Below are 26145 nucleotides of genomic sequence, written 5' to 3'. Positions count from 1 at the left end.
CTCCTGGCAACGCGGCCGCCACGCCCCTTTCCGGTGGCGTGGCTGCGCGTCGCGAGTTCTCATTGGTGGCTCTACCGGCTGTCATTGCCGGCGTTGCCCCGCCCCCTCCGCGTTCCCATTGGTCGGGGAGAGGGGGGCGTGGCCTCGGCGGGGGGACCTTCGGGCCGGGGCAGCGGGGTCGGCGCGTGCGAGGGGGGGAGTGACGTTCACGTGACGTAGGTGGGAGCGGGGAATCCCCCGGGACCCCCAGGGATGGGCAATCCCCGAGATCGGGGTCCGGGGGATCCCCGGGATCGGGCTGAGCGCGTGCGGGGGGCGGGATCTGCCGCGATTCGAGGGACCCCTGGGACTGGGCTGAGCGGGTTTAATGGGGGGGTGAATCCTCTGGGATCGGAGCTGTGCGGGACTGGGGAATCCCCTGGGATTGGCGGGATCCTCGGGATCGGGACTGTGCGGGATCGGGGGGGGAACCTCCGAGATTGGGGTCATGCGGGATCGGGAGTCCCCTGGGATCGGGGCTGACCAGGATGGGGGGAGATCCCTGGGATCAGGGCTGTGTGGGATCAGGGGATCTGCCTCCCCCTTCTCCGCTGTGCCCCCTCACTCCAGGATCTGTGTGCCAGGATCTGCCCCTTCACCTCCCTCCCCCTTCTGAGATTCACTGGCGGGGTCCCCAGCTCCCCCTGGCCGCAGGATCCCCGCCAGATCCCCCGGATCCGCTCCCCGCAGGGATGCGCCTGGCGGGGGCCATGCGGCTGGTTCGGTTCCGGGGGCCTGGGGGAGCCGAGCCCCGGCTGGGGCTGGAGGAGGCGCCGGGGGGGGCCCTGGTTGACCTGAGCGCAGCCGAACCGACGCTGCCGGGATCCATGAGATCCCTCCTGGAGAGCGGCCCATCCGCCCTGGCCGCCGCGCACAGGTGGGTGTCGTGTCCCCCCACCCCGTGTCCCCAACGTCCCCCGTGTCCCCCGTGCCCCGCGGCTGAGCGTGGCCCCGCAGGGCGCTGCAGTCCGGCCGGTTCCGGGTGCCACGGGACGGGGTTCGGCTGCTGGCGCCGCTGGGGGACCCCCAGAAGCTGATCTGCGTGGGGCTCAACTACCGCGACCACTGCGCCGAGCAGGGCGCCCGCGTCCCCGCCGACCCCGTCATCTTCAACAAGTTCCCCAGCGCCATCACCGGCCCCTTCGATGACATCGAGATGCCCCAGGAGAGCAGTGTGAGGACCCCCCTGCCACCCCCGCCCATCACCGTGTCCCCCCCATGCAGCCCAACCGAGTCCCCGTGTTGTCCCCACAGCAGGTGGACTGGGAGGTGGAACTGGCCGCCGTCATTGGGAAGAAGGGGCGGCACATCGAGGTGACCCCCTGTCCCTGTCCTGTCCCCAGCCTCTGTCCCCCCGCCAGGTTAACCAGGTCCCCGTTGTCCCCCTGCAGGAGTCGGTGGCCATGGACCACGTCGTGGGGTTCACGGTGGCCAACGACGTGAGCGCCCGGGACTGGCAGATGCGCAACGGGCGGCAGTGGCTGCTGGGGAAAACCTTCGACACCTTCTGTCCCCTGGGGCCGGCCCTTGTCACCAAGGAGGCCGTGACAGGTGGGGACACGACCGGGACAACACAGGGACGTGATGGGGATGGGGACTCGTCTGACACTGAATTCCCCCGGAGTCACCCATGTTTTCCCCAAGGGGGACGCTGAGGTGGCGCCGCCGTCCCTGCGTCCCCCACGCTGTGATGTGTCCCCCGCGCTGTGACGTGTCCCCCGCGCTGTGACGTGTCCCCCGCGCTGTGACGTGTCCCCCGCGCTGTGATGTGTCCCCCGCGCTGTGACGTGTCCCCTCTGTCCCCACAGACGTCCACAACCTGCGCATCCGCTGCAGCGTCAACGGGCAGGTGATGCAGGACAGCAGCACCAGCCAACTCATCTTCCCCCTCCCCAAACTCATCGCCTGGGTCTCCCGGTACGTGCGGGGGGGGCCGGGGGTGTCACCGCTCCCCAGGGGATGCAGCTGACACCTGTGTCCCCCCCAGCTTTGTCACATTGGTCCCCGGGGACATCCTGCTGACGGGAACCCCCGCTGGTGTGGGTTTCTTTCGGAAACCCCCCGTGTTTCTTAAGGTAGGGAAAGGGCTGGCGGGGGGGGTGGAGCGGGAACATGAGCACCCCCCTCACTGGGGACAAGGCGGGGGGGTGGCTGCCATTGTGTCCCTGTCCCTGCAGCGTGGGGACGAGGTGCAGTGTGAGATCGAGCAGCTGGGCGTCATCTGCAACCGGGTGGTGTGAGGACGGAGACACCGAATCCCCCCGATTCGGCCGCTATTTCCCCCCCCAGGGGTCAATAAAGCCACGAGCTGGGTCGGTACTTACCCCCCCACACTTTATTGTCCCCCCTAATTTATTGTCACCCCCTGGCGTGTCACATCTGCAGGAACTGCCGCACGAAGGCCTCCAGCTCCGCGCGCGCCGCGGTGCCGCGGAACGGCCGGGTGAGCTGGAGCTGCGGCCCCGCGGGGCCCCTCAGCTCCTCCAGCACCTGTGTGGGGACACGGGTGTCACCGGGCGGGGGACACAGCCGGGGTTACGGGGCCGCGAGACCCCCGTCACACTCACCCCCATGTCCCTGAAGGTCTGGAGCGCGCTGAGGGCCGCGCTGCGGCTGGGGGGCTCTGTGGGGAGAGAAACCCCGCGGGAGCACCCGCAGCCGCTCTGGGGGGTCTGTGTGTGTCCCCCCAGCCCGGACTCACCGGCATCGTCCCCCTCGGCCAGGAACTGCAGCAGCGCCTCCAAACAAACCGCCTCTGGGTGGGGACACAAATGGGGGTCAGATGCCACCGCCCCCCATTCTGCATGAGGGGAACGGAGGGGCCGAGCGGGGCGGGCTCTGCTATTTACTGTGATTTGCACCAAGATTAACGGCTCCTAAAACCAGTTAATTGTGATTATCGCTTAAAAGCAAAGGGGCTGAGGTTTTAGACTTGGGGAATCAGCATTTCTGGCTGGCTGAACCTCCCCTGGGCAGGTTAAGATGGGTTTAACAGCGACTTCTAGGCTCATGGTTTGGGTTAAACTCGACTTGCACGAGAGGATCGCGGAGATGAGCTCAGGTTTTAGGACAAGGAGCACGGGATGATGTTCTTGTGTGGTTGAGTTTTGAATAGATGTGGGTTGGTAAAGTCCCTCGTTGGGTTATTAGTGGTATAAACAGGGTGTGTGAAGGGGTTAACGGGGTGTATGAATGGGTTAACAGGGTGTGCGAAGCGGTTAGTAGAGTGTACAAAGTGGTTAGTCGGGTGTACAAGGTGGTTAATAGGGTGTACAAAGTGGTTAATGGGGTGTACAAAGTGGTTAGTAGGGTGTACAAGGTGGTTAATGGGGTGTACAAAGTGGTTAATAGGGTGTACAAGGTGGTTAATAGGGTGTACAAGGTGGTTAGTAGGGTGTACAAAGTGGTTAATAGGGTGTACAAAGTAGTTAGTAGGGTGTACAAGGTGGTTAATGGGGTGTACAAAGCGGTTAGTAGGGTGTACAAGGTGGTTAATAGGGTGTACAAGGTGGTTAATGGGGTGTACAAAGTAGTTAGTAGGGTGTACAAGGTGGTTAGTAGGGTGTACAAGGTGGTTAATGGGGTGTACAAAGTGGTTAGTAGGGTGTACAAAGTGGTTAATAGGGTATACAAGGTGGTTAATGGGGTGTACAAAGTGGTTAGTAGGGTGTACAAAGTGGTTAATGAGGTGTACAAAGTGGTTAGTAGGGTATACAAGGTGGTTAATGGGGTGTACAAAGTGGTTAGTAGGGTGTACAAAGTGGTTAATGAGGTGTACAAAGTGGTTAGTAGGGTGTACAAGGTGGTTAATGGGGTGTACAAAGCGGTTAGTAGGGTGTACAAGGTGGTTAATAGGGTGTACAAGGTGGTTAATGGGGTGTACAAAGTAGTTAGTAGGGTGTACAAGGTGGTTAGTAGGGTGTACAAGGTGGCTAATGGGGTGTACAAGGTGGTTAGTAGGGTGTACAAAGTGGTTAATAGGGTATACAAGGTGGTTAATGGGGTGTACAAGGTGGTTAGTAGGGTGTACAAGGTGGTTAATGGGGTGTACAAAGCGGTTAGTAGGGTGTACAAGGTGGTTAATAGGGTGTACAAGGTGGTTAATGGGGTGTACAAAGTGGTTAGTAGGGTGTACAAGGTGGTTAGTAGGGTGTACAAGGTGGTTAGTAGGGTGTACAAGGTGGTTAATAGTGTCGCAACTCCAATTAGAATGATCGTTAGGGGCAGATCAGTTGCAATTATAACGGTTAATTCTGCTGTTGGGTTTGTTGGTGATGGGAGATTAGAGACCAGACTGAGCTGGTTATGAGTGCCCCTCGCAGGACTGGGCTGATGGTTGGAAAGGGGGTTTATTAGGGGGCTGACTCGTTATAATCCCGTATCTCGGAGTTTTAGGAGCAGGGCGGCGAGCGGTGGACCCTGAGCTGGGGTTGGGCGGTCAGAACTGCGAACCAGACAGGGCTGCCCTGACTGCACTGTTAGTGAGGCCAGGGCTGAAACTGGGAACAAATCCTTCCCCAAAGGGCTGTGGGGCACGGAACAGGCTGCCCGGGGCAGTGGGGAGGTCACCATCCCTGGAGGGGCTGTTTGGTTACCCCAAAAACCCCTGGGGGGGGTGGGAAGCGTTGTCCATCCCAGGGGGAGCTCTCACCAGGCTGGGGCCACTGTGGCCGCTCCAGGAACGTCACCGCGCGGGCGAATGTCCCCAGGATGGGGCTGAGGAGGCGGCAGAGGAAGAGGAGGAAGCCAGGGCAGCCCTGGGGCTCGCGGAGCTGCGGGAGGAAGCGCAGGTGACGCCGACCTGTCCCCGTCACCGAGGCCGCTCGGGGACACCCCCGGTACCTTGAAGCAGCGTTTGGGGAGCTCGTCGGCGCTGTCGCTGTCGCTGTCGCTGAAATCCATCCTGGCCCAGGGCCGCCGGGACACGTCACAGGCCCAGCGCTCGCCCTCGGCCTGCGGGGACAAACGGGGGTCGCGGCACCTCGGGTGTCACCCTGTCCCCACAGGGTCCCCTCCCGGGGTGTCACCCACCTCCTCCACCTCCAGCAGCCCGCACAGGAGCAGCTTGTCCAGGACGTCGCGGCTGCGGCACTCGGGGGGCTGGCAGGGCTGGGAGGAGGGGACGGGGGGACAGGTGATCTGGGGGTGCCGCTGCCACCCGGTGCCACCCCGTGTCCCCAGCCCCACCTGCAGCCCCAGCAGGTTCGGGGGCAGCAGCCGCAGCAGCTCCAGCGTCTTGCGCTGCAGCTCGTCCTGGCTCAGCACGATCCCGGGGCGCCCGGCGCTGGAGCCCAGGAACGGCAGCAGCTCCAGCAGCAGCGCGCGGATGGCACAGGCTGTGGGGACACCACCCATCACCGGGTCACCGGTCACCAGCGTCACCAGTCCCTGGTGTCAGTGAGTCCCTGGTGTCACCACCCCCCATGTCACGAATCCCTTGTGTCACCAATCCCTGGTGTCACGGAGTCCCCAGTGTCATCAAGTCCCTCATGTCAATGAGCACCAGTGTCACTAATCCCTGGTGGGAGTCCCTGGTGTTGCTATTGCCCCGTGTCACCAAGCTCTGGTGTCACCAAGCCCTGGTGTCACCATTCCCCAGTGTCAACATGTTCCTGGTGCCACCAAGTCCTTGGTGTCACCAAGTTCCCAGTGTCACTGATCCCTGGTATCACCATTTCCCGGTGTTACCATTCCCTTGTGTCACTGACCCCCCGTCTCACCGAGTCCCTGGTGTCACCGAGTCCTTGGTGTCACCAGTCCCTGGTCTCACCATTTCCTGGCGTCACCAATTCCCAGTGTCACCAAGTCCCCAATGTCACCATCCCCTGGTGTCACCAAGTCCCCAGTGTCACCATTCCCCGGCTTCACTGACCCCCCCAATGTCACCACCCCCTGGTGTCACCGAGTCCTTGGTGTCACCAGTCCCTGGCATCACAGATATCCAGTGTCACTGAGTCCCTGGTGTCACCGAGTCCCCAGTGTCACCATCCCCTGGTGTCACCATTCCCCCAATGTCACCATTCCCTGGCATCACCAACCCCCAGTGTTCCCATCCCCTGGCGTCACGGATCCCCAGTCTCACCAAGTCCCTGGTGTCACCATTCCCTGATGTCACCGAGTCCTTGGTGTCATGGATCCCCAGTGTCACCAAGTCCCCAGTGTCACCATCCCCTGGTGTCACCATTTGCCCAATGTCACCATTCCCTGGCATCACCAACCCCCAGTGTTCCCATCCCCTGGTGTCACTGAGCACCAGTGCCATCAAGTCCCTGGTGTCACTGAGCCCTGATGCCACCAGTCCCCAGTGTCCATGAGTCCCCAGTGTCCCCATCCCCTGGTGTCACTGAGTCCCCGGCATCCCTGATCCCTGGTGTCACCATTCCCCGGTGTCACCATCCCCTGGTGCCACCAAGTCCTTGATATCACCAGTCCTTGGCGTCATGGATCCCCAGTGTCACCAAGTCCCTGGTGTCACCATCCCCTGGTGTCACCATTCCCTGGTGTCACCGAGTCCTTGGTGTCATGGATCCCCAGTGTCACCAAGTCCCCAGTGTCACCATTCCCCCAATGTCACCATTCCCCCAATGTCACCATTCTCTGGCATCACCAACTCCCAGTGTCCCCATCCCCTGGTGTCACTGAGCCCCAGTGTCATCAAGTCCCTGGTGTCACTGATCCCTGATGCCACCAATCCCCAGTGTCCATGAGTCCCCAGTGTCCCCATCCCCTGGTGTCACTGAGTCCCTGGCGTCCCTGATCCCTGGTGTCACTATTTCCCGGTGTCACCATCCCCTGGTGCCACCAAACCCCCGTGTCCCCTCACCTCCCACGGCCTCGCAGGCGAACACGGGCAGCACGGCGGCGCTGAGCCGGCTCAGCTCCCCCCGCGCCTGGGCCGAGCCCGCGGGCAGCACCAGCGCGTCCCCGCGCGGCGCCAGGCGGAGCAGGGTGACACGGGGGGACAGCAGCGCCAGGCTGTGCCGCACCAGCGCCCGCAGCTGCCCCGAGAAGCCGACGTCGCGCTGGCGCAGCAGGATCTCCTCCAGCAGCCACCCGAAGTCCCGCAGCAGCCGCGACAGCAGCACCGCCTGCCAGGGACGGGATGGACGGGAGGAAGAGGGGGAAAGAGGGGGAAGGAGGAGGAGGAAGGAGGGAGGAAGAAGGAAAGAGGAGGAGGGATCAGGGAGGAAGAGGAAGGAGGAGGAGGAATGGGGAGGAAGAGGAAGGAGGAGGAAAGAGGGGGAAAGAGGAGGAAGAAGGAAAGAGGAGGAGAAAGGAGGAAGAGGAGGAAGGAGGGAGGAAGAAGAGGAGGAATGGGGAGGAAGAGGAAGGAGGAGGAGGAATGGGGAGGAAGAGGAAGGAAGGAGGAAAGGAGGAGGAAAGAGGTGGAAAGAGGAGGAAGAAGGAAAGAGGAGGAGAAAGGAGGAAGAGGAGGAAGGAGGGAGGAAGAAGGAAAGAGGAGGAGGAGGGATCAGGGAGGAAGAGGAAGGCGGGGGAGGAAAGGAGAAGGAAAGAGGAAGAAGAAGGGGAGGAAGAGGAGGAAGAAGGAAAGAGGAGGAGGAAGGAAGGAAGAAGGGGAGGAAGGAAGGAGGAAGAAGGAAAGAGGAGGAGGAGGAATGGGGAGGAAGAGGAAGGAGGAAGAGAAAGGAGGGAGGAGGAGGAAAGAAGAAGAGGGAGGAGGAAAGGAGGAGGAAAGAGGAGGAGGAAGGAAGGAGGAAGAGGAGAAAGAAGGAAAGAGGAGGAGGAACAGGGGAGGAAGAAGAAGGAGGAGGAAGAAAGCAGAAGGAAAGAGGAAGGAAGGAGGAAGGGGAGGAAGAGGAGGAAGAAGGAAAGAGAAGGAGGAAGGAGGGAAGAGGAGGAAAGAGAAGGAGGAAGGAGGGAAGAGGAGGAAAGAGGAGGAGGAGGGAGGAAGAGGAAGGAGGAGGAGGAAGGAAGGAGGAAAAGAATGAGGAAGAAGGAAAGAGGAGAAGGAAGGAAGGAGGAGGAGGAAAGAGGAGGAGAGGGGAGGAAGTGGGGGAGGAAGAAGAAGGAAGGAAGAGGAAGGAGAAAGGAAAGAGGAAGGAAGGAGGAGGAAAGGGGAAGAAGGAAAGAGGAACGAGGAGGAAGGAGGAAGAGAGGAAAGGATGAGGAGGAGGTGGAAGGAGGAGAAGGAAGGAGAAGAAGGAGGAAGGGGGAGGAGCAATTCCTCCAAAAGGAAGGCAAATGTGGAAAATTCCCGGTCTCACCCCACGGTGCTTGTGCAGCAGCAGCGCTGCCGTGATCCCCACGGCTGTGACAGCGGAGCAGGAGATGGTGTCTGTGGGACAGGAGAGGGAAGGGAAGGGAAGGGAAGGGAAGGGAAGGGAAGGGAAGGGAAGGGAAGGGAAGGGAAGGGAAGGGAAGGGAAGGGAAGGGAAGGGGAAGGGAAAAGGGACAGGGAAAGAAAGGGGAAGGGGAAGGGAAGGGAAGGGGAAGGGGAGGGAAGGGGAGAGAAGGGGAAGGAAGGGACGGGGAGGGAAGAGGAGGGAAGGGAAGGGAAGGGAAGGGGAGGGAAGGGGAAGGGGAAGGGGAAGGGGAAGGGGAAAGGGAAGGGAAGGGGAAAGAAAGGGGAAGGGGAAGGGAAAAGGGACGGGGAAAGAAAGGGGAAGGGGAAGGGGAAGGGGAAGGGAAGGGGAAGGGAAGGGAAGGGAAGGGAAGGGAAGGGAAGGGAAGGGAAGGGAAGGGAAGGGAAGGGAAGGGAAGGGAAGGGAAGGGAAGGGGAAGGGGAAGTGAGGAGCTCAGGCATCAGGGATTCATCCCCCCAAGCGCCGGGGGCGCTGAGACCCACAGCCCAGACAGACGGACGGACGGATGGACGGACAGATGGATGGACAGATGGAGGGACAGACGGATGGACAGGCGGCCCCCTCACCGCTCAGCGTGTGCAGGCCCAGCCGCATCACCAGCGTTTCCTCCTCGTTCTCCGGATCAGTGGTCACTGCGGGGCCAGGACCCCAAATCGCAGCTTTGTCACCCAGGGGGCTGGAGAAACGGGGGGGAAAGGGGCGAGAAAATGGGGTGAGAAAAGGGGATGAAAAAAAGGGGGCAAGGAGAAAATGGTGAGAACATGGGGTGAGGAGAAAACGAGGTGAGAAAAGGGGACAATAAAAGGGGACCAAGAGTAAACAGGGTGAGAAAAGGGGGTGAGGAGAAAACAAGGAGAGAAAATGGGGTGAAAAAAGGTGAAGAAAGGGGCTGAGGGGTCCCCGTGGTGCTCACGCGGTTCCCGGTGCCCCCGGCGGCTCCTCCGGATGCGGCTCCGCGTGGATCCACCCGCCCTGGGCTGCAAACTCCTGGGACCAACCCGGGGAGCTGAGCCCTTGGGGACCAGCACCCCCAGCATCCCCAAATGGGGATCCCTGGAGAGCCCTGGAGATCCCTGGAGAGCCCCAGACCCCCAGGAGAACCCCAGATCCCCCGGAGATTCCTAGAGAACCCTGGAGTACTTGAGGTCGCCAGAGAACCCCACATCCTTGAAGAACCCTGGAGAGCCCTGGATCCCCTTGGAGAACCCGAGATCCCCGGGGGCTCCCCTGAGAACTTCAGATCCCCTGGATCCTTGGAGAACCTCAGATCCCCGGAGAACCTTGGATCCCCTGGAGAGCCCCAGAGAAACCCAGATCCCCAGGAGAACCTGAGATCCCCTGGAGAACCCAAGGTTCCCGGGAGATTCACTGAGAATCCCAGATCCCCAGGAGAACCCAAGAGCCCTGGGGAACTCTGGATCCCCTGGAGAACCTCAGGAGAACCCCAAATCCCTGGAGAACCCCAAATCCCTGGAGAACTCCAGATCCCCTGGGGAGGAGAACCCAGGATCCCCAGGAGATCCCCTGAGAACCCTGGATGCCACCCCTGGGTTCACCCATCCCCATCATCCCATCAAGGACCCCCCTGGGATCGGGTGGATCCCGGGATCCAGTGGGGATCCCCTGTACCTGCAGGGAGAAGGGTTGGCCGAAGTCCACGCGGGCGCAGCCACGATTTCGGGGTCCGGCCCCGAGGGCCATGCGCAGGATCCCAATCAGGCCCAGTGCCTGCGGACACAGGGACGCACCCCCCACATTTGGGTGCTGTTCCCCAAGAGCACCCAGGGACCCCAAAACCCCACAGGAACCCATGAGCGCCCCAAAATCCCAAGGCACCCCAAGAGCACTCACTGCACCCCCAAAAATCCCAAGGGCACCCATGTGGACCCCAAGAACACCCCCCATTCGAGTGCTGCACCCCAAAGCACCCAGGGGACACCAGAATCCCTCTGGGCACCCTGAGGGCCCAAAAAGTCCAGGGGCACCCCAAAAATCCCAAGGGCACCCAAAGGCACCTGCGGGCACCCATGAGCACTGCAAAACCCCAGGGGCACCCCAAGAGCACCCAAGGCACCCCAAAACCTCAAGAGCACCCTAAGGGCACCCATGTGGACCCCAAAAGCATCCCCCGTTTGGGTGCTGACCCCCATTTGGGTACCATTCCCCCATTTAGGTACTGTCCCCTCCCTTTGGGTGCCATCCTCCCATTTGGGTGCTGTCTCCCTGGTCTGGGTGCTTTCCCACCATTTGGGTGCTACCCCCCCATTTCAGTGCTATCCCTCCCATTTGGGTGCTGTCCCCCATTTGGGTGTCATCCCCCATTTTGGTGCTGTCCCCCATTTGGGTGCCATCCCCCTATTTGGGTACTGTCCCCCATTTGGATGCTGTCCCTCTCATTTGGGTACTGTCCCCTCGCTTTGGGTGCCGTCCCATTTAGGTGCCATCCCATTTAGGTGCCGTCCCCCTGGTTCGGGTGCCATCCCCCCATTTGGGTGCTGTCCCCCATTTGGATGCCTTCCCCCCATTTGGGTGCTGTCCCCCTATTTGGGTGCTATCCCCCCATTTCAGTGCTGTCCCTCCCATTTGGGTGCTGTCCCCCATTTGGATGCTGTCCCCCATTTGGGTGTCGTTCCCCTCCGGTTTGGGTGCCGTCACCCATGTGGGTGCTGTCCCCCCACTTTGGATGCTGTCCCATTTAAGTGTCGTCCCCCCATTTGGGTGCTGTCCCCCCACTTTGGGTGCCATCCCATTTAGGTGCTGCCCCTCCATTTGGGTGCCATCCCCCTGTTTGGGTGCCATCCCCCCGTTTGGGTGCTGTCCCCCATTTGGATGCTGTCCCCTATTTGGGTGCCATTCCCCCCTGGTTTGGGTGCTGTCCGCCCACTTTGGGTGCCGTCCCATTTAGGTGCCGTCCCCCCGTTTGGGTACCATCCCCTCATTTGGGTGCCATCCCCAATTTGGGTGCCGCCCTCCCCTTTGCGTGCTGTCCCCTCACCGGTGTGTCCCCCTGCGTGTCCCCAGGGGTGACATCGTAGGCGATCCCCACGGGCACCACGGTCACGTCGCGCACGGCGCGCTGGCTCAGGGCGCGGCACACGGGGCGCAGCCAGCGCCGGGCGGCGGGCGCCAGGACCCGGGGCAGCGCGGGCTCCTCCAGGAACAGCACCAGCGGCTGCCGGCTGCGCAGCAGCTCCGCCACGAACTGGGGAGACTGGGTTACACTGGGGGGACTGGGTTAAACTGGGAGACTGGGAGAGACACGAACTGGGGAGACTGGGTTAAACTGGGGAGACTGGGAGAGACACGAACTGGGGGGACTGGGTTACACTGGGGGGACTGGGAGAGCCACGAACTGGGGAGACTGGGTTACACTGGGGGGACTGGGTTAAACTGGGGAGACTGGGAGAGACACGAACTGAGGGGACTGGGTTAAACCGGGGGGACTGGGAGAGCCATGAACTAGGGAGACTGGGTTACACTGGGGGGACCGGGTTAAACTGGGGAGACTGGGAGAGCCATGTGCTGTGGGGACTGGGTTAAACTGGGGGGACTGGGTTAAACTGGGGAGACTGGGAGAGCCACGAACTGGGGGGACTGCATTAAACTGGGGAGACTGGGAGAACCACGAACTGGGGGGACTCGGTTAAACTGGGGAGACTGGGAGAGCCACAAGCTGAGGGAACTGGGTTAAACTGGGGAGACTGGGAGAGCCATGTGCTGGGGGGACTGGGTTAAACTGGGGGGGCTGGGTTAAACTGGGGAGACTGGGAGAGCCACGAGCTGAGGGAACTGGGTTAAACTGGGGAGACTGGGAGAGCCATGTGCTGGGAGGACTGAGCCAAACTGGGTGTACTGGTTCAAATTGGGTGTACTGGGTTAAACTGGGGAGACTGGGAGAGCCACGTGCTGGGGGGACTGGGCCAAACTGAGAGTACCGGGCCAAACTGGGGGTCCCATGGCTGCAGCAGGACCGCCGTGTCCATCCCGCAGCCGCCCCACACACCCAGCCCCCCATGACCCCCAACGAGCACTGTTGGCTCTCGGGGGCCGCTCCGTGCCCCCAGTACCCGCGCTGAACTGGTCCCAGTCGTACCGCGGCCAGCACGGCCCCCGCCAGCCCCTCGGCCTCGTCCCGCGGCGGCAGGAAAACCCCCCCGAGGCGGGCGAGCAGAGACCTGCGGGGAGCCACAAAGTAACACCCCCCGCACCCTCCGCGTCCCCCGTGTCCCCAGCACCGCCTACCGCAGGGACCGGGTGAAACTGGGGGGACTGGGAGCATCACTTTGACATAATGGTGGGAAACTGGGTTAAACTGGGGGTACTGGGCCAAACTGGGGGTACTGGGAGCACCTGTTGATGTAGTGGTGAGGGAACTGGGTCAAACTGGGGGAACTGGGCCAAACTGGGGGTACTGGGCCAAGCTGGGGGTACTGGGAGCACCACTTTGACATACTGGTGGGGAACTGGGTCAAACTGGGGGTACTGGGCCAAACTGGAGGTACTGGGAGCACCTGTTGATGTACTGGTGGAGGAACTGGGTCAAACTGGGGGTACTGGGAGCACCCGTTGATATACTGGTGGGGAACTGGGTCAAACTGGGGGTACTGGGAGCACCCGTTGATGTACTGGTGGGGAACTGGGTCAAACTGGGGGTACTGGGAGCACCTGTTGATGTACTGGTGGGGAACTGGGTCAAACTGGGGGTACTGGCAGCACCTGTGGATGTACTGGTGGGGAACTGGGTCATACTGGGGGTACTGGGAGCACCCACTGATGTATTGGTGTGGGAACTGGGTCAAACTGGGGCTATTGGGCCAAACTGAGGGTACTGGGAGCACCTGTTGATGTACTGGTGGGGAACTGGGTCAAACTGGGGGTACTGGCAGCACCTGTGGATGTACTGGTGGGGAACTGGGTCATACTGGGGGTACTGGGAGCACCCTCTGATGTATTGGTGTGGGAACTGGGTCAAACTGGGGCTATTGGGCCAAACTGAGGGTACTGGGAGCACCTGTTGATGTACTGGTGGGGAACTGGGTCAAACTGGGGGTACTGGCAGCACCTGTGGATGTACTGGTGGGGAACTGGGTCATACTGGGGGTACTGGGAGCACCCTCTGATGTATTGGTGTGGGAACTGGGTCAAACTGGGGCTATTGGGCCAAACTGAGGGTACTGGGAGCACCTGTTGATGTACTGGTGGGGAACTGGGTCAAACTGGGGCTACTGGGCCGAACTGAGGGTACTGGGAGCACCACTTTGACATACTGGTGGGGAACTGGGCCAAATTGGGGGTTCTGGGAGCACCTGTTGATGTATTGGTGTGGGAACTGGGTCAAACTGGGGCTATTGGGCCAAACTGGGGGAACTGGGAGCACTCTTGATGTATTCGTGTGGGAACTGGGTCAAACTGGGGCTATTGGGCCAAACTGGGGGAACTGGGAGCACCACTTTGACATACTGGCGGGGAACTGGGCCAAACTGGGGGAACTGGGAGCACCACTTTGACATACTGGCGGGGAACTGGGACAAACTGGGGTACTGGGCCAAGCTGGGGATACAGGCAGCACCCGCTGATATACTGGTGGGGAACTGGGCCAAACTGGGGGTTCTGGGAGCACCTGTTGATGTACTGGTGGGGAACTCGGTCAAACTGGGGGTACTGGGCCAAACTGGGGGTACTGGGAGCACCACTTTGACATACTGGCGGGGAACTGGGTCAAACTGGGGTAGTGGGCCAAACTGGGGGTACAGGCAGCACCCCCTTGATGTACTGTTAGGGGAACTGGGTCAAACTGGGGGTACTGGGCCAAAGCGGGGCAACTGGGCCAAAGTGCAGTACTGGGCCAAACTGGGTGTACTGGGCCAAACTGGGGGAGCTCTTACCGCAGCAGGGGGGTGCAGGTGTCCCCCCCCAGCGCCACCCGGGGCGCCCCGAGTCCCTGCGAGAACAGCAGCAGCGCCAGCAGCGGCGCGTCCAGCGGCGACTTGTGGGCGCACAGGAAAAGCAGCGGCACGTCGGGCTGGGGGACAGGGCGGGGGTCACGCTGGGGACGAGGGGTCGGGGGCACAGGAGGGTTTGGGGGGCACACGAGCGGGTCGGGGGGTCCCCACCGTCCTGGACGCCCCCTGCACCGTCGCCAGCTGCCCGCGGTGGAGCTGGACGCTCAGGAACAGGCGGCTCAGCAGCTTGAGCAGAACCCAGGCGCAAAATCTGCAGGAAAAGAAGCAAAGGAGAAGAGTGAGAACCCCCCAGGACCCCCCACCCCGCCGTGCCTCGCTTTCCCCACCCAGGCAGCTCTTCAAATGTCACTAAACAGCTTTATCATCCATTAAGCTAAACCGCTAGCGCTGGATGTGACAAGACAACAAAAGCCGGAGAGATTTTCCTCCCGCGCTGGTTCCGGGAACGATCCAGCGTCGGATCCCCCGGGGAGCTTTTTCTTCCCTTTAAATACATGAAGCTGCTCAGAAGGTTCTTTTATTCCGGCTCAATCAGCCGAGCAATTAGGCTGCGATGCGACCTCTAATTGCCAATTGCTCCATGACAGGAGGAGAGAAAGAAAAGCAGAGAGAGAATGAGAAAGAAGAGAAAAGTTCCCTTTGGCTTCGCTTGGATTTCCAGCCCCACCGTGTTTGGGGTTTTTTCCCCCTTCTCGATCCCGGGTCAGATTCCAGCTCCCTGGAAGGAATCAGGGAATGGTCCCCAGGAGCTGGAGGGGGGGTCTCTGCACACGCAGCCCCCAAAGGATCCTGGAATATCCTCCAAAAGATCCCAGAATATGCCCAAAGGATCCATGTGCATCCCCCAAAGGATCCCAGCACATCCCCTGAAGGATCCATGTGCATACCCAAAGGATCCCAGAATATCCTCCAAAAGATCCCAGAATATGCCCAAAGGATCTGTGTGCACCACCCCAATGATCCCGGAATATCCTCCAAAGGATCCAGGTGCAGCGCCCAAAGGATTCCAGAATACCCCCAAAATATCCATGTGCAGCCCCCAAGGGATCCCAGCGCATCCCTGAAAGGATCCCAGAATATCCTGCAAAGGATCCAGGTGCACCTGCCAAAAGATCCCAGAATATCCCCAAAACATCCAGGTGCAGGCCCCAAAGGATCCATGTGTATCCCCAAAGGATCCATGAATATCCTGTAAAGGATCCAGATGCATCCCCCAAAAGATCACAGAATATCCCTCCAAAGATCCCAGAATATCCCACAGAGGATCCCAGAATATCCCCCAAAGAATCCCAGCACATCCCCTGAAGGATCCATGTGCATCCCCAAAGGATCCCAGAATATCCTCCAAAAGATCCCAGCACATGCCCCAAAGGATCCATGTGCATCCCCTAAAGGATCCCAGAATATTCCCCGTGTGGGTCCCAGACCTGAGCAGGGGCCGTGCGAGCGGGGCCTGGATCCCCGCCAGGATCCGCTGGATCTCCTCCTTGCAGCGTCGCTGGGATCCGCTGGCCCCTCCGGATCCCTGGGACACACCGCGCACCCTGCGGAGAGGGGCCGGGGGGGTTAAATCCATAATTACCCCGTAATCACCCTGTAATTACCGCACACTGGCTTTGTGATGGTTAATTAGCCACCAGGAGGTGGGTGACAGTTCCCTGACGAGGCCACGTCACCCGTGGGACCCCCCGGCAGCGCCAGTTCCCCCCACACCCCAAAATGTGGGTGCTGAGCCAGGGACCCTCTACAAAGCCCCTTCCTTGAGGAAGGCCCAGTGTCCCCAGTTTGACCCAGTGCCCCCAGCAGGTGGTGCTCCCAGTCTCCCCAGTTTCACCCAGTTCGCCCAGTACTTCAGGGGTGCTCCCAGTCCCCCCAGTTTGACCCAGTGCCCCCAGTATGTGGTTCTCCCAGTCTCCCCAGCTTCACCCAGAACCCCCAGTTTGACCCAACCTCCCAGTACCTCAGGGGTGCCCCCAGTGCCCCCAGTTTCACCCAGTCCCCCCAGTACTTCAGTGGCGCTCCCAGTGCCCCCAGTCTGACCCAGTCCCCCCCCAGTATGTAGCGCCCCCAGTCCCCCCTGTTTCACCCAGTCCCCCCACTACGTGGTGCTCCCAGTGCCCCCAGTTTAACCCAGTCCCCCCATTTTCACCCAGTATCCCCTCCCAGTACCTCAGGGATGCTCCCAGTCCTCCCAGTTTGACTCAGTACCCCAGGGGCATTGCCAGTCCACCTGGTTTCACCCAGTATCCCCCTCCCGCCCAGTACGTGGCACTCCCAGTCTACCCAGTTTAACCCAGTCCCCCCCATTTCGTGGCTCTCCCAGTCTCCCCAGTTTAATCCAGTCTCCCCAGTTCGTGGCTCTCCCAGTCTTCCCAGTTTGACCCAGTCTCCCCAGTTTGTGGCTCTCCCAGTCTCCCCAGTTTCACCCAGTCTCCCCAGTACCTCAGGGGTGCTTCCAGTCCCCCCAGTTTGACCCAGTGCCCCCAGTATGTGGTGCTCCCAGTCTCCCCAGCTTCACCCAGAACCCCAGTTTGACCCAACCCCCCAGTACCTCAGGGGTGCTCCCAGTGCCCCCAGTCTGACCCAGTCCCCCCAACACGTGGTGCTCCCAGTCCCCCCAGTTTTACCCAGTTCTCCCAGTTTGACCCAGTCCCTCCCAGTACTCAGGGGTGCTCCCAGTGCCCCAGTCTGACCCAGTGCCCCCAGTACGTGGTGCCCCCAGTGCCCCCAGTTTCACCCAGTCCCCCCAATACATGGTGCTCCAGTCCCCCCAGTTTGACCCAGTTCCCCCCAGTACTCAGGGGTGCTCCCAGTGCCCCAGTCTGACCCAGTCCCCCCAGTACGTGGTGCCCCAGTCCCCCCAGTTTCACCCAGTCCCCCCAGGACATCCCCTCACTGCGGTGACAAAGGGGACACAGGGACAGGTTTGACGGTGCCACCCACCTGCGGCAGATCCTGGTCACCAGGTCCCCGGGGGTGTCGGGGACATCCTGGCCCCAAAGCGCCAGGATCCCGCACACCCTGCGCACCAGCCAGCCCCGGTACCTGCAGGGGACAGGGGGACACCCCAGGCGCCCCCCAAAAAGTTGTAAATTTGCAAGAATGTTGAGATTTTCCTCCTCATTTCACAGCTGGGAAAACGGAGGCACCGGCAGAGCAACACCCCCGGTCACCCCGCTCGCGGCGTCACACCCGCGATGGCTAAAAACGCATGCAAAGCTCCCCAAAATTGGGGATATTTTCCAAGTCTGCCCCCAAATTAAAGCTAAAAAACACCGCAAAGGGACATAATTGAGGTTTTGGGTAAAATGGAGTAAAATGACCAGATTTGGGGAAAAATAAATCAAAAACACAGCGCAAAAATAACACTAAACCACCAGGGAGCGAAAGGGGGAGAGGAACCGAAGGGCTCCGGCACCTCTGGAATGACAAATATATCGGATATTTGGCACGGAACCCGCCGGACTCTTCCCAGCAGCATCGAGATAGTGAAAAACCATAGAAATAACCCCAAATCCTCGCTTCTGTGGCCAAATTCTCCCAGCTTGAGCACAGCAGGAGGCAGAGGCCCTCGTTCCTCTGAGCGCGGAGACGCGGCTTCCAGCCTTTCGATATCTAATTAATTTAACTCGTTGAAATAATTAGGGAGCGAGAGGCGTCGCACAGCCGGGGAAAAGGGTAAAATTTGGGGGAAAAAGGGTGCTTTTTTGCAGCGTTTCGCCGGCCTCACCGCGTGTCCTCCTCGGTCAGCCGGACGGCGTCGCGGAAGCCGAGGGATGAGAAATTCTTCTGGTAGAAACTGTCCTGTAAGGAGATGGGGGGGACATGAGACCCTCGGGGTGGGGTTTGTCCCCTCGTCCCCAAATTCTGGTCCCCCCCAAGCGCTTACCCAGCTCTTAGGGGTGCAGGTTTGGCAGCAGCGCCCTGCCAAGGGCCGGTATTTGCCCAAAAAAGGGATGAAAATCTCCAGTTTCTGCCCCGAATCGCTGAGCCAGGTTTTCATCTGAGAAGAGAAAAGGGTGGTAGAAAGGTCACAAATACCAAACGTCAAGGAATTGGCCCCAAAATGCTGCCTGTGGAGGAAGGAAAGGGGTCGGGGAGGCGGGGGGGTGACACGAGCCCCTCTCCCCACTTTGGACCAGCTCCCCGGTGGGGAAACGGGCGGTTTAGCACAAAAAGAGGTGAAAACGTGTAAAACAACACAACAACCCGGCAACCAACGCGCCCAAAGCCCCTGGGATCTGAATTCATTCTGTCACCGAGCGCCGGTGCTGCCACGACTGATTTTCCACCCACACCCCCCCAGCCCCCCCAGCACAGAGATGTTGATTTGTACCTAAACCCCACAATTTGCATCCAAAAATCCCCGATTTGTACCTGAAAAACCCAATTTGTACCCAAAATCCCAATTTGTAACCAAGAACCCAATTTGTACCCAAAATCCCAATTTGTAACCAAAATCCCAATTTGTAACCAAAATCCCAATTTGTACCCCAAACCCCCAATTTGTACCCCCCAGTCTGCTCCAAAATTCCCAGAGCGGATCCCCCATGCCAGCCTCAAACTCCAAAATCAATCTCGGGGTACCCAGCGGTGCAGGGAGGAGGCGGTTTGTACCCCCCACCCCCTGTAAAATATTGGGGGGGGTAAATTCCATCCCCCATTCTTATGGGGTTATTTTAAGGTGTTTACGAAGCCAAAAATAATAGAGGCGGGAAGAAAATAAGAGAGGGAGGGGGTGTCCCCTCGTGCCTGTCCCTGTCCCCGGTGTCACCGACCGTGGCCGTCGGGGGGGACGCGCTGGGGACGTCGGCGGAGCGGGGAGAAGAGCAAGCGGCTGCGCTGGGTCCTGGAAAAGAGGCAGAAATGGGCAGAAAGTCACATTTTGGAAAGTTTGGGTGCCTGGGAGGGGCCTATAGGGACTGGGGGGGTCACACAGCTCATACAGGCCACACACACCCTATAGATCCTGTGGGGGGGTCACACACCTATACAGGTCCTACACACCCTATAGATCCTGTGGAGGGGTCACGCACCCACACAGGCCCTACACACTCGATAGGGTCTATAGGGGATAACACACCCCATACACCCTATATATTCTGGGTGGGGAGGGGGAGGTCACACAGCCCATACAGGCCCCATACACCCTATAGGGTCTATAGGAGTCACACAGCCCATACAGGCCCCACACTCCCTACAGATCCTATGGGGGGGTCACACAGCCCATACAGGCCCCACACACCCTATAGAGCCTATGGGGGGATCACACACCCCACACATCCTATAGGTTCGGAAGGGGAGGTCACACATCCCATACAGGCCCCACACACCCCATAGAGTCTATAGGGGGGTCACACAGCCTATACAGGTTTCACACACCCTATAGATTCTATGTGGGGGTCACACATCCCATACAGGTCCCACACACCCCATAGAGTCTATAGGGGGGTCACACAGCCTATACAGGTTTCACACACCCTATAGATTCTATGTGGGGGTCACACAGCCCATACAGGTCCCACACACCCCATAGAGTCTATAGGGGGGTCACAAAGCCCATACAGGCCCCACACACCCTGTAGATTCTATGTGGGGGTCACACAGCCCATACAGGCCCCACACACCCTATAAAGTCTATAGGGGGGTCACACATCCCATACAGGCCCCATACATCCTATAGGGTCTATGGGGGGTCACACAATTCATACAGGCCCCATACACCCTATAGGGTCTATACGGGATAACACACCCCATACATCCTATAGATTAAGGAGGGGGTGGGGCACACACCCCCATACAGGCCCCACACACCCTATAGAGCCTATGGGGGGAAGTCACACATCCTATAGATTCGGGAGGGGAAGTCACACATCTCATACAGGCCCCACACACCCTATAGGTCCTGGGGGGCAGGGTAACACACCCATACAGGCCCCACACCTATAGGGGGCCACACACACCCTATAGGGTCTATAGGGGGGTCACACACACCCTATAGAGTCTATAGGGCCCCCCTGTCCCCGTCCCGCTCTCACCGGCCCGGCCGCTCCCTCCGCTCCGCCCCGGATCCGCCCGCCCGGGGGCCGGGCCTGGACGGACCGCCCGTGTCCCCCCGGTGTCCCCCCCGGTGTTCCCCCCGCACCCCGGGACACCAGGGCCCTGGTTCCGCCGCCCTGGCACCCCAGGGACTTCAGCTCACACCTTTGGGGACATCACAGCCCTGTCATGGGGTCCCCTCACAGGTCTCTGTCACCCCCAGGGCCACCAAACCGCCATCCCTGGTCCCCAGTCTGGGTCTCCATCACCCTTGGGGACATCAGCCCCATCTCAGGGTCCCAGCCCCATCCCAGGTCCCCGACACCCCCAGGACCACCAACCCCCTATCCCAAGTCCCCAACACCTTTGGGGACATCAGCCTCAGCGCCACCATGGTCCCTGTCACCCCAAGTGCCATCAGCCCCATCATGGGGTGCCCTCTCATGTCCCTGTCACCCCCATGAACATCAGCCCCCCCATCCCTGGTCCCCAGTCCTGTCACCCCCAGGGACACCAGCCCCATTCCGGGATCTCAGCCCCTTCCCAGGTCCCTGTCACGCCCAGGGCCACCAAACCCCCTTTCCAGGTCCCCAACACCTTTGGGGACACCAGCCCCAGCCCCAGGCCCATCATGGGGTCCCCTCCCAGGTCTCTGTCACCCTCAGGGCCACCAAACCCCCATCCCTGGTCCCCAGTCTGTGTGCCCATCACCCTTGGGGACATCAGCCCCATCTCAGGGTCCCAGCCCCATCCCAGGTCCCCAACACCCCCAGGGCCACCAGCCCCCCATCCCAAGTCCCCAACACCTTTGGGGACATCACAGCCCCATCATGGGGTCACCTTCCAGGTCCCTGACCCCACCAGGGCCACGAGTCCCCCTTTCCAGGTCCCCAACACCTTTGGGGACATCAGCCCCAGCACCACCATGGTCCCTGTCACCTCAAGCACCATCAGCCTCATCATAGGGTCCCCTCTCCTGTCCCCAACACCTTTGGGGACACCAGCCCCAGCCCCAGTCCCATCATGGAGTCCCCTCTCAGGTCTCTGTCATCCCTAGGGCCACCAAACCCCCATCCCTGGTCCCCAGTCTGGGTGCCCATCACCCTTGGGGACATCAGCCCCATCTCAGGGTCCCAGCCCCATCCCATGTCCCCATCATCCTTGGGGACATCAAACCCAGCTCCATCATGGGGTCCCAGCCCCTTCCCATGTCCCTGTCACCCCCATGAACACCACCCCCCCATCCCTTGTCCCCAACCCTGTCACCTCCAGAACCATCAGCCCCCCATCCCTGGTCCACATCACCCTTGGGGACATCAGCCCCAGACCCATCACAGGGTCCCAGCCCCTTCTCAGGTCCCTGTCACCCTTGGGGACATCACCCCGAGGCCCTTCCCATGTCCCTGTCACCCCCATCAACACCATCCCACCATCCCTTGTCCCCAGCCCTGCCACCCCCATGGACACCAGCCCCAGCCCCTTCTCAGGTCCCTGTCACCCTTGGGGACACCCCAGTCCCTTCCCATGTCGCTGTCACCCCCAGGGCCATCAGCCCCCCATCCCATGTCCCCATCACCCTTGGGGCCACCTCTCCCAGCCCCACCATGGTTTCCCAACCCCTTCCCACGTCCCCATCACCCTTGGGGACATCAAACCCACCCCAAGTCCCCACCACCCCCAGGGCCATCACCCCCTCCCCTGCTCCCCATCCCTGTCACCCCCAGGGTGACATCGTCACCCCAAAACCTCCAGGAAGCAGCAATGAACTGGAGGGAGCCCCAAAGGGCTGAATATGCCTGAAAACACCCCAGAAAAGGCGACATTTTTCACCCACCCGGGGGCTGGCACGGCAAATGTGGGTTGAGAGCGTTTATCCCTTAATTGTCCTCTGGGTGGGAAATAATAAGGGAAAATAATTTAAAAAGACAAGGAAAAAAGTAATAAAAAGAAGGAAAAGGGGAAGAAAAAAATATAAGAAGAAAGGGGGAAAATACAGGGAAAAAAGGGGGAAAAAAGATGAGAAAAAAGGGGGAAAAAAGATGAGAAAAAAGGGGGAAAAAGACGAGAAAAAGGGGGGGGGAAAGACAAAAATAAAGGCTAAAAGACGAGGAAAAAGGAGGAAAAAAGACAAGGAAAAAGGGGGAAAACATCAAAGAAAAAAGGGAAAGAAAGAAAGAAAATACAAGGAAGGAAAAAAGAAAGAAAAAGAAAGAAAGAAAAATAAAAATAAAGAAAATAAAACCATGAAGAAAAACAAAAGAAGAAAAGCGTTTACTTGGTGGGAAAGCAGAGGCGGGAGAGCGGGGGATGGGGGGGGTGTTGTTGCGATACCTGAGGGATTTGGGGGTTTTGGGGGGGCGAGAAATGGGGGTTGGAGGCATTTTGACCAAATACATTCCAAACCCATTCCCATTTGCACTTTTCCTCACGTGTTTTTCCCGACTTTATCTCGGTTTCGGGGCCTTTTCCCACCTTTCTCTTGCTTTCCGGGGAACCCCGAAAACACCGAAACACCTTCACCCCTTGAATGATCCCCCAAAGGGGCCGATTTCAGCGCCCCCGCCCCATTTTCGTGTTGATTTTCCCACATTTAAAGCCCCAGCCCGCCGCCCCCCCGGTGGCCATGGTTACCGTATCTCCCTTCCCGCCGCTTATCGCGCTGCCATTAAACCCCAAAACCAAACAAAACGCTTTCGCTGCCATTCCCACCTCCTTGTTTTTACATATTTGAGCGGGGAACGCTCATTTTTATGCTTTTAAACCCCCCCTCGGGGGGGAAGAAATAATCTCCCGCTGCCTTTGCGCTTGGTCTTCATCCCTCGGCCAAAGTGGCCAAATTTTGTCAAAACTAAAAATATAACAAAATCTCGCGGGAGGGACCATCCCGGGCGACAGCGCTGAGGGGGTTTGGCACATGTGGGGTGTTATTATGGGGTTTAATCTCGTAATTAACGGGTGTTAACGAGAAGGCCCGAAGGCGCCGGCTGAGGCCTGGTGGGAGCTCATTGCACCTCCCAAGTGCACTTTCCCGCACCAGTTTGTGGTGGCACCTTCATACTGGGCCCAGTTTGGGTCTTTGGCTCCGAACTGGAGCAGCACCCAGGGGGGGGAGGATGTCGGTAATTAATATTTCGGCTTAATTAACCTCCCCACCCTGCTGCTTCTCCAGCGCTAACGAGGGGATGGTAATTAATGCAACGGTGATAACGCCAGGCCCGGTGGGTCGGTGGCACCGCGGTGTCACCGGGGGGGTCACTGAGGGGAAGTGACCCCCCCACCAACACATTTTAACTCGTTTTAATCCATTTTGATGTATTTTCTGGCAAAAAAAATCTCATCCCGCTCGAATTTCTGCGGCGCTTTACGTGCAGCAGAGCTGAATATATGGGGGGGAAATGAAGGAATCACCATGGCAACGGGGTTGGGGGAGTTAGGGGGGAATTATTGGGGGACGGGGGGTACTGGGGGGCGTCAGGTCCCACTGGGGACAGGGTGGTCCTGTGGGGCTGTGCCCAGACCCACAGAACTGTATCCAGGCCCATAGAACCATGCCCAGCCCCACAGAACCATGTCCGACCCCGTAAGACCAATTTCAGCCCCACAGGACCATGCTCAGCCCCACAGAACAGTATCCAGCCCCACAAGAACGTGCCCGGCCCCATAGAATCATACGTAGCCCCATAGGACCATGACCAGACCCATAGAACTGTATCCAGACCCATAGAACCGTGTCCAGCCCCACCGGATGATGCTCAGCCCCACAGAACAATGTCCAGCCCCGTAAAACTGTACCCAGGCCCATAGAACCATGCCCGGCCTCACAGGATTGTATTCAGCCCCATAAGACCATGCCCAGCCCCACAGAACCATATTCAGCCCCACAGGCCCATGCTCGGCCCCATAGAACTGTATGCAGCCCCACAGCACCATGCTCAGACCCTCATCCCCATGTCCAGCCCCACCGGATGATGCTCAGCCCCATAGAAGAATGCCCAGCCCCATAAAACTGTACTCAGACCCATAGAACCATGCCCAGCCTCACAGGATCATATTCAGACCCATAGGACCATGCCCAGCCCCACAGAACCATACTCAGCCCCACAGGCCCATGCTCAGACCCATAGAACTGTATCCAGCCCCGGAGGATGATGCTCAGACCCTCATCCCCATGTCCAGCCCCATAGAACCATGCCCAGCCTCACAGGATCATATTCAGCCCCATAGAACCGTGTCCAGCCCCACAGAACCATTCTGAGACCCCTGGCCCCATGCCCAACCCCACAAGATCATTCCAAAACCGCCAGCCCCACGTCACCCCCCTGCAGTGGGTCGCACGGCAGCCGTGGGGCAGCGGCAGCTGCAGAGGGATGTGGGGCAGAGGCCAGAGTGGGTCTGGCCCCCCGGGGCCTTGCTGGCGGGGGGCCAGGGGCTCGGCGTGCGCAGCCCCATGGCTGCAGCCGTGTTCACACGACCTCTCCCACCCCGGTGTCCTCCCAGCGCGCCAGGACGGGCCAGCGGCCGCGGGACGGACAGACGGACACAGGACGGGCTTGGGGGGGGACAGAGCAGCTGGGCTGGGAACCGGTGTCCCAAAATTGGGGGGGGGTTCGAGTAGCGCAGGGTGAAGCCCCACAGGGGGGTGGGAGGTGGGGCTGACTGCCTCTGCGGGTGTGATGTCCCTGGGCATGTCCCCCAGCCATGGGGACTCTGTGGTGTGGTACCGCAGGGTGTGGTATGGTGTGCCGGTGGGGTCACCATATACTGGTGTGGGTCACTTGGTACTGGTGGGGGACATTGTTTACTGGTGTGGGTCACTGGATGCTGGTGGGGGTCATTGTACATTGGTGTGGGTTATTGCACACTGGTGTGGGTCATTGGACATTGGTGTGGGTTGTTGGACACTGGTGTGGGTTATTGCACACTGGTGTGGGTCGTTGTACATCGGTGTGGGTTATTGGACACTGGTGTGGGTTATTGCACACTGGTGTGGGTCATTGGACATTGGTGTGGGTTATTGCACACTGGTGTGGGTTATTGCACACTGGTGTGGGTCATTGGACATTGGTGTGGGTTGTTGGACACTGGTGTGGGTTATTGCACACTGGTGTGGGTCATTGGACATTGGTGTGGGTTGTTGGACACTGGTGTGGGTTATTGCACACTGGTGTGGGTCATTGGACATTGGTGTGGGTTATTGCACACTGGTGTGGGTTATTGCACACTGGTGTGGGTCATTGGACATTGGTGTGGGTTGTTGGACACTGGTGTGGGTTATTGCACACTGGTGTGGGTCATTGGACATTGGTGTGGGTTATTGCACACTGGTGTGGGTTATTGCACATTTGTGTGGGTTATTGGACACTGGTGTGGGTTATTGCACATTGGTGTGGGTCACCACGTACTGGTGCGGGCTACTGGCTGCTGGTGTGGGCCACCATGCGCCATCACGAGTCACAGTGCACCAGTGTGTGTCACAACACCCCAGCGTGGGTCACAGCCCCTTGGTGTGGGTCACAACCCCCCCAATGTGGGTCACGACTCCCCGGTGTGGGTCACCACGCGCCATCATGAGTCACGGTGCAGCAGCACGAGTCATGACACACCGGTGCGGGCCCCAACGCGCTGTCACGAGTCACGACACGCTGGTGTGGGTCACGACACCTGGTGTGGGTCACGACACCCAGTGTGGGTCACCCTGGTGTGGGGCACAACACCCCAATATGGAGCACAACCCACAAATCCCCACCATGGTGCTCCCACCCCCCCCAGGCTCTGTCCCT

The 26145-nt window shown here is 59.7% G+C and overlaps 2 protein-coding genes across 2 annotated transcripts; one reads left to right on the top strand and one right to left on the bottom strand.

Annotated features, from left to right (window-relative positions):
• Window positions 1–168: 168 nt before the first annotated feature.
• On the top strand, window positions 169–2372 carry LOC136112289 (oxaloacetate tautomerase Fahd2a, mitochondrial-like). The gene is made up of 8 exons (XM_065856847.2): window positions 169–219; window positions 624–916; window positions 997–1213; window positions 1294–1353; window positions 1431–1590; window positions 1848–1956; window positions 2027–2114; window positions 2217–2372. The coding sequence occupies exons 2-8, from the start codon at window positions 732–734 to the stop codon at window positions 2277–2279; spliced, it is 882 nt and encodes a 293-aa protein (XP_065712919.1). The 5' UTR covers window positions 169–219; window positions 624–731; the 3' UTR covers window positions 2280–2372.
• Window positions 2312–20402, bottom strand: LOC136112288 (glycerol-3-phosphate acyltransferase 2, mitochondrial-like). Its single transcript, XM_065856845.2, is given in 22 exon segments — window positions 2312–2529; window positions 2607–2662; window positions 2741–2794; window positions 4691–4878; window positions 4880–4992; window positions 5071–5148; window positions 5227–5375; window positions 6863–7127; window positions 8265–8335; window positions 8930–9039; window positions 9277–9350; window positions 9993–10091; window positions 11359–11565; window positions 12457–12538; window positions 14249–14385; window positions 14477–14576; window positions 15754–15870; window positions 17270–17371; window positions 18057–18130; window positions 18216–18329; window positions 19105–19175; window positions 20365–20402. Coding segments are annotated over 20 exon segments (2307 nt in total). The 5' UTR covers window positions 19105–19175; window positions 20365–20402; the 3' UTR covers window positions 2312–2412.
• Between the last annotated feature and the right edge of the window lie 5743 nt (window positions 20403–26145).

This window comes from Patagioenas fasciata, chromosome 26 (genome assembly GCF_037038585.1).
Source record: "Patagioenas fasciata isolate bPatFas1 chromosome 26, bPatFas1.hap1, whole genome shotgun sequence".
Lineage (NCBI taxonomy): Eukaryota > Metazoa > Chordata > Aves > Columbiformes > Columbidae > Patagioenas > Patagioenas fasciata.
Note: the sequence above shows the minus strand (reverse complement) of the source record. Positions and strands in the feature narration are given on the sequence as shown.

Bases quoted from the DNA above. Each gene is read 5' to 3' on its own strand.
- LOC136112289 (XM_065856847.2), top strand. From the start codon at position 732: ATGCGCCTGGCGGGGGCCATGCGGCTGGTTCGGTTCCGGGGGCCTGGG. The intron at 1,214-1,293 runs GTGAGGACCCCC...TTGTCCCCACAG, and splicing joins AGATGCCCCAGGAGAGCAGT to CAGGTGGACTGGGAGGTGGA. The intron at 1,591-1,847 runs GTGGGGACACGA...CTGTCCCCACAG, and splicing joins CACCAAGGAGGCCGTGACAG to ACGTCCACAACCTGCGCATC.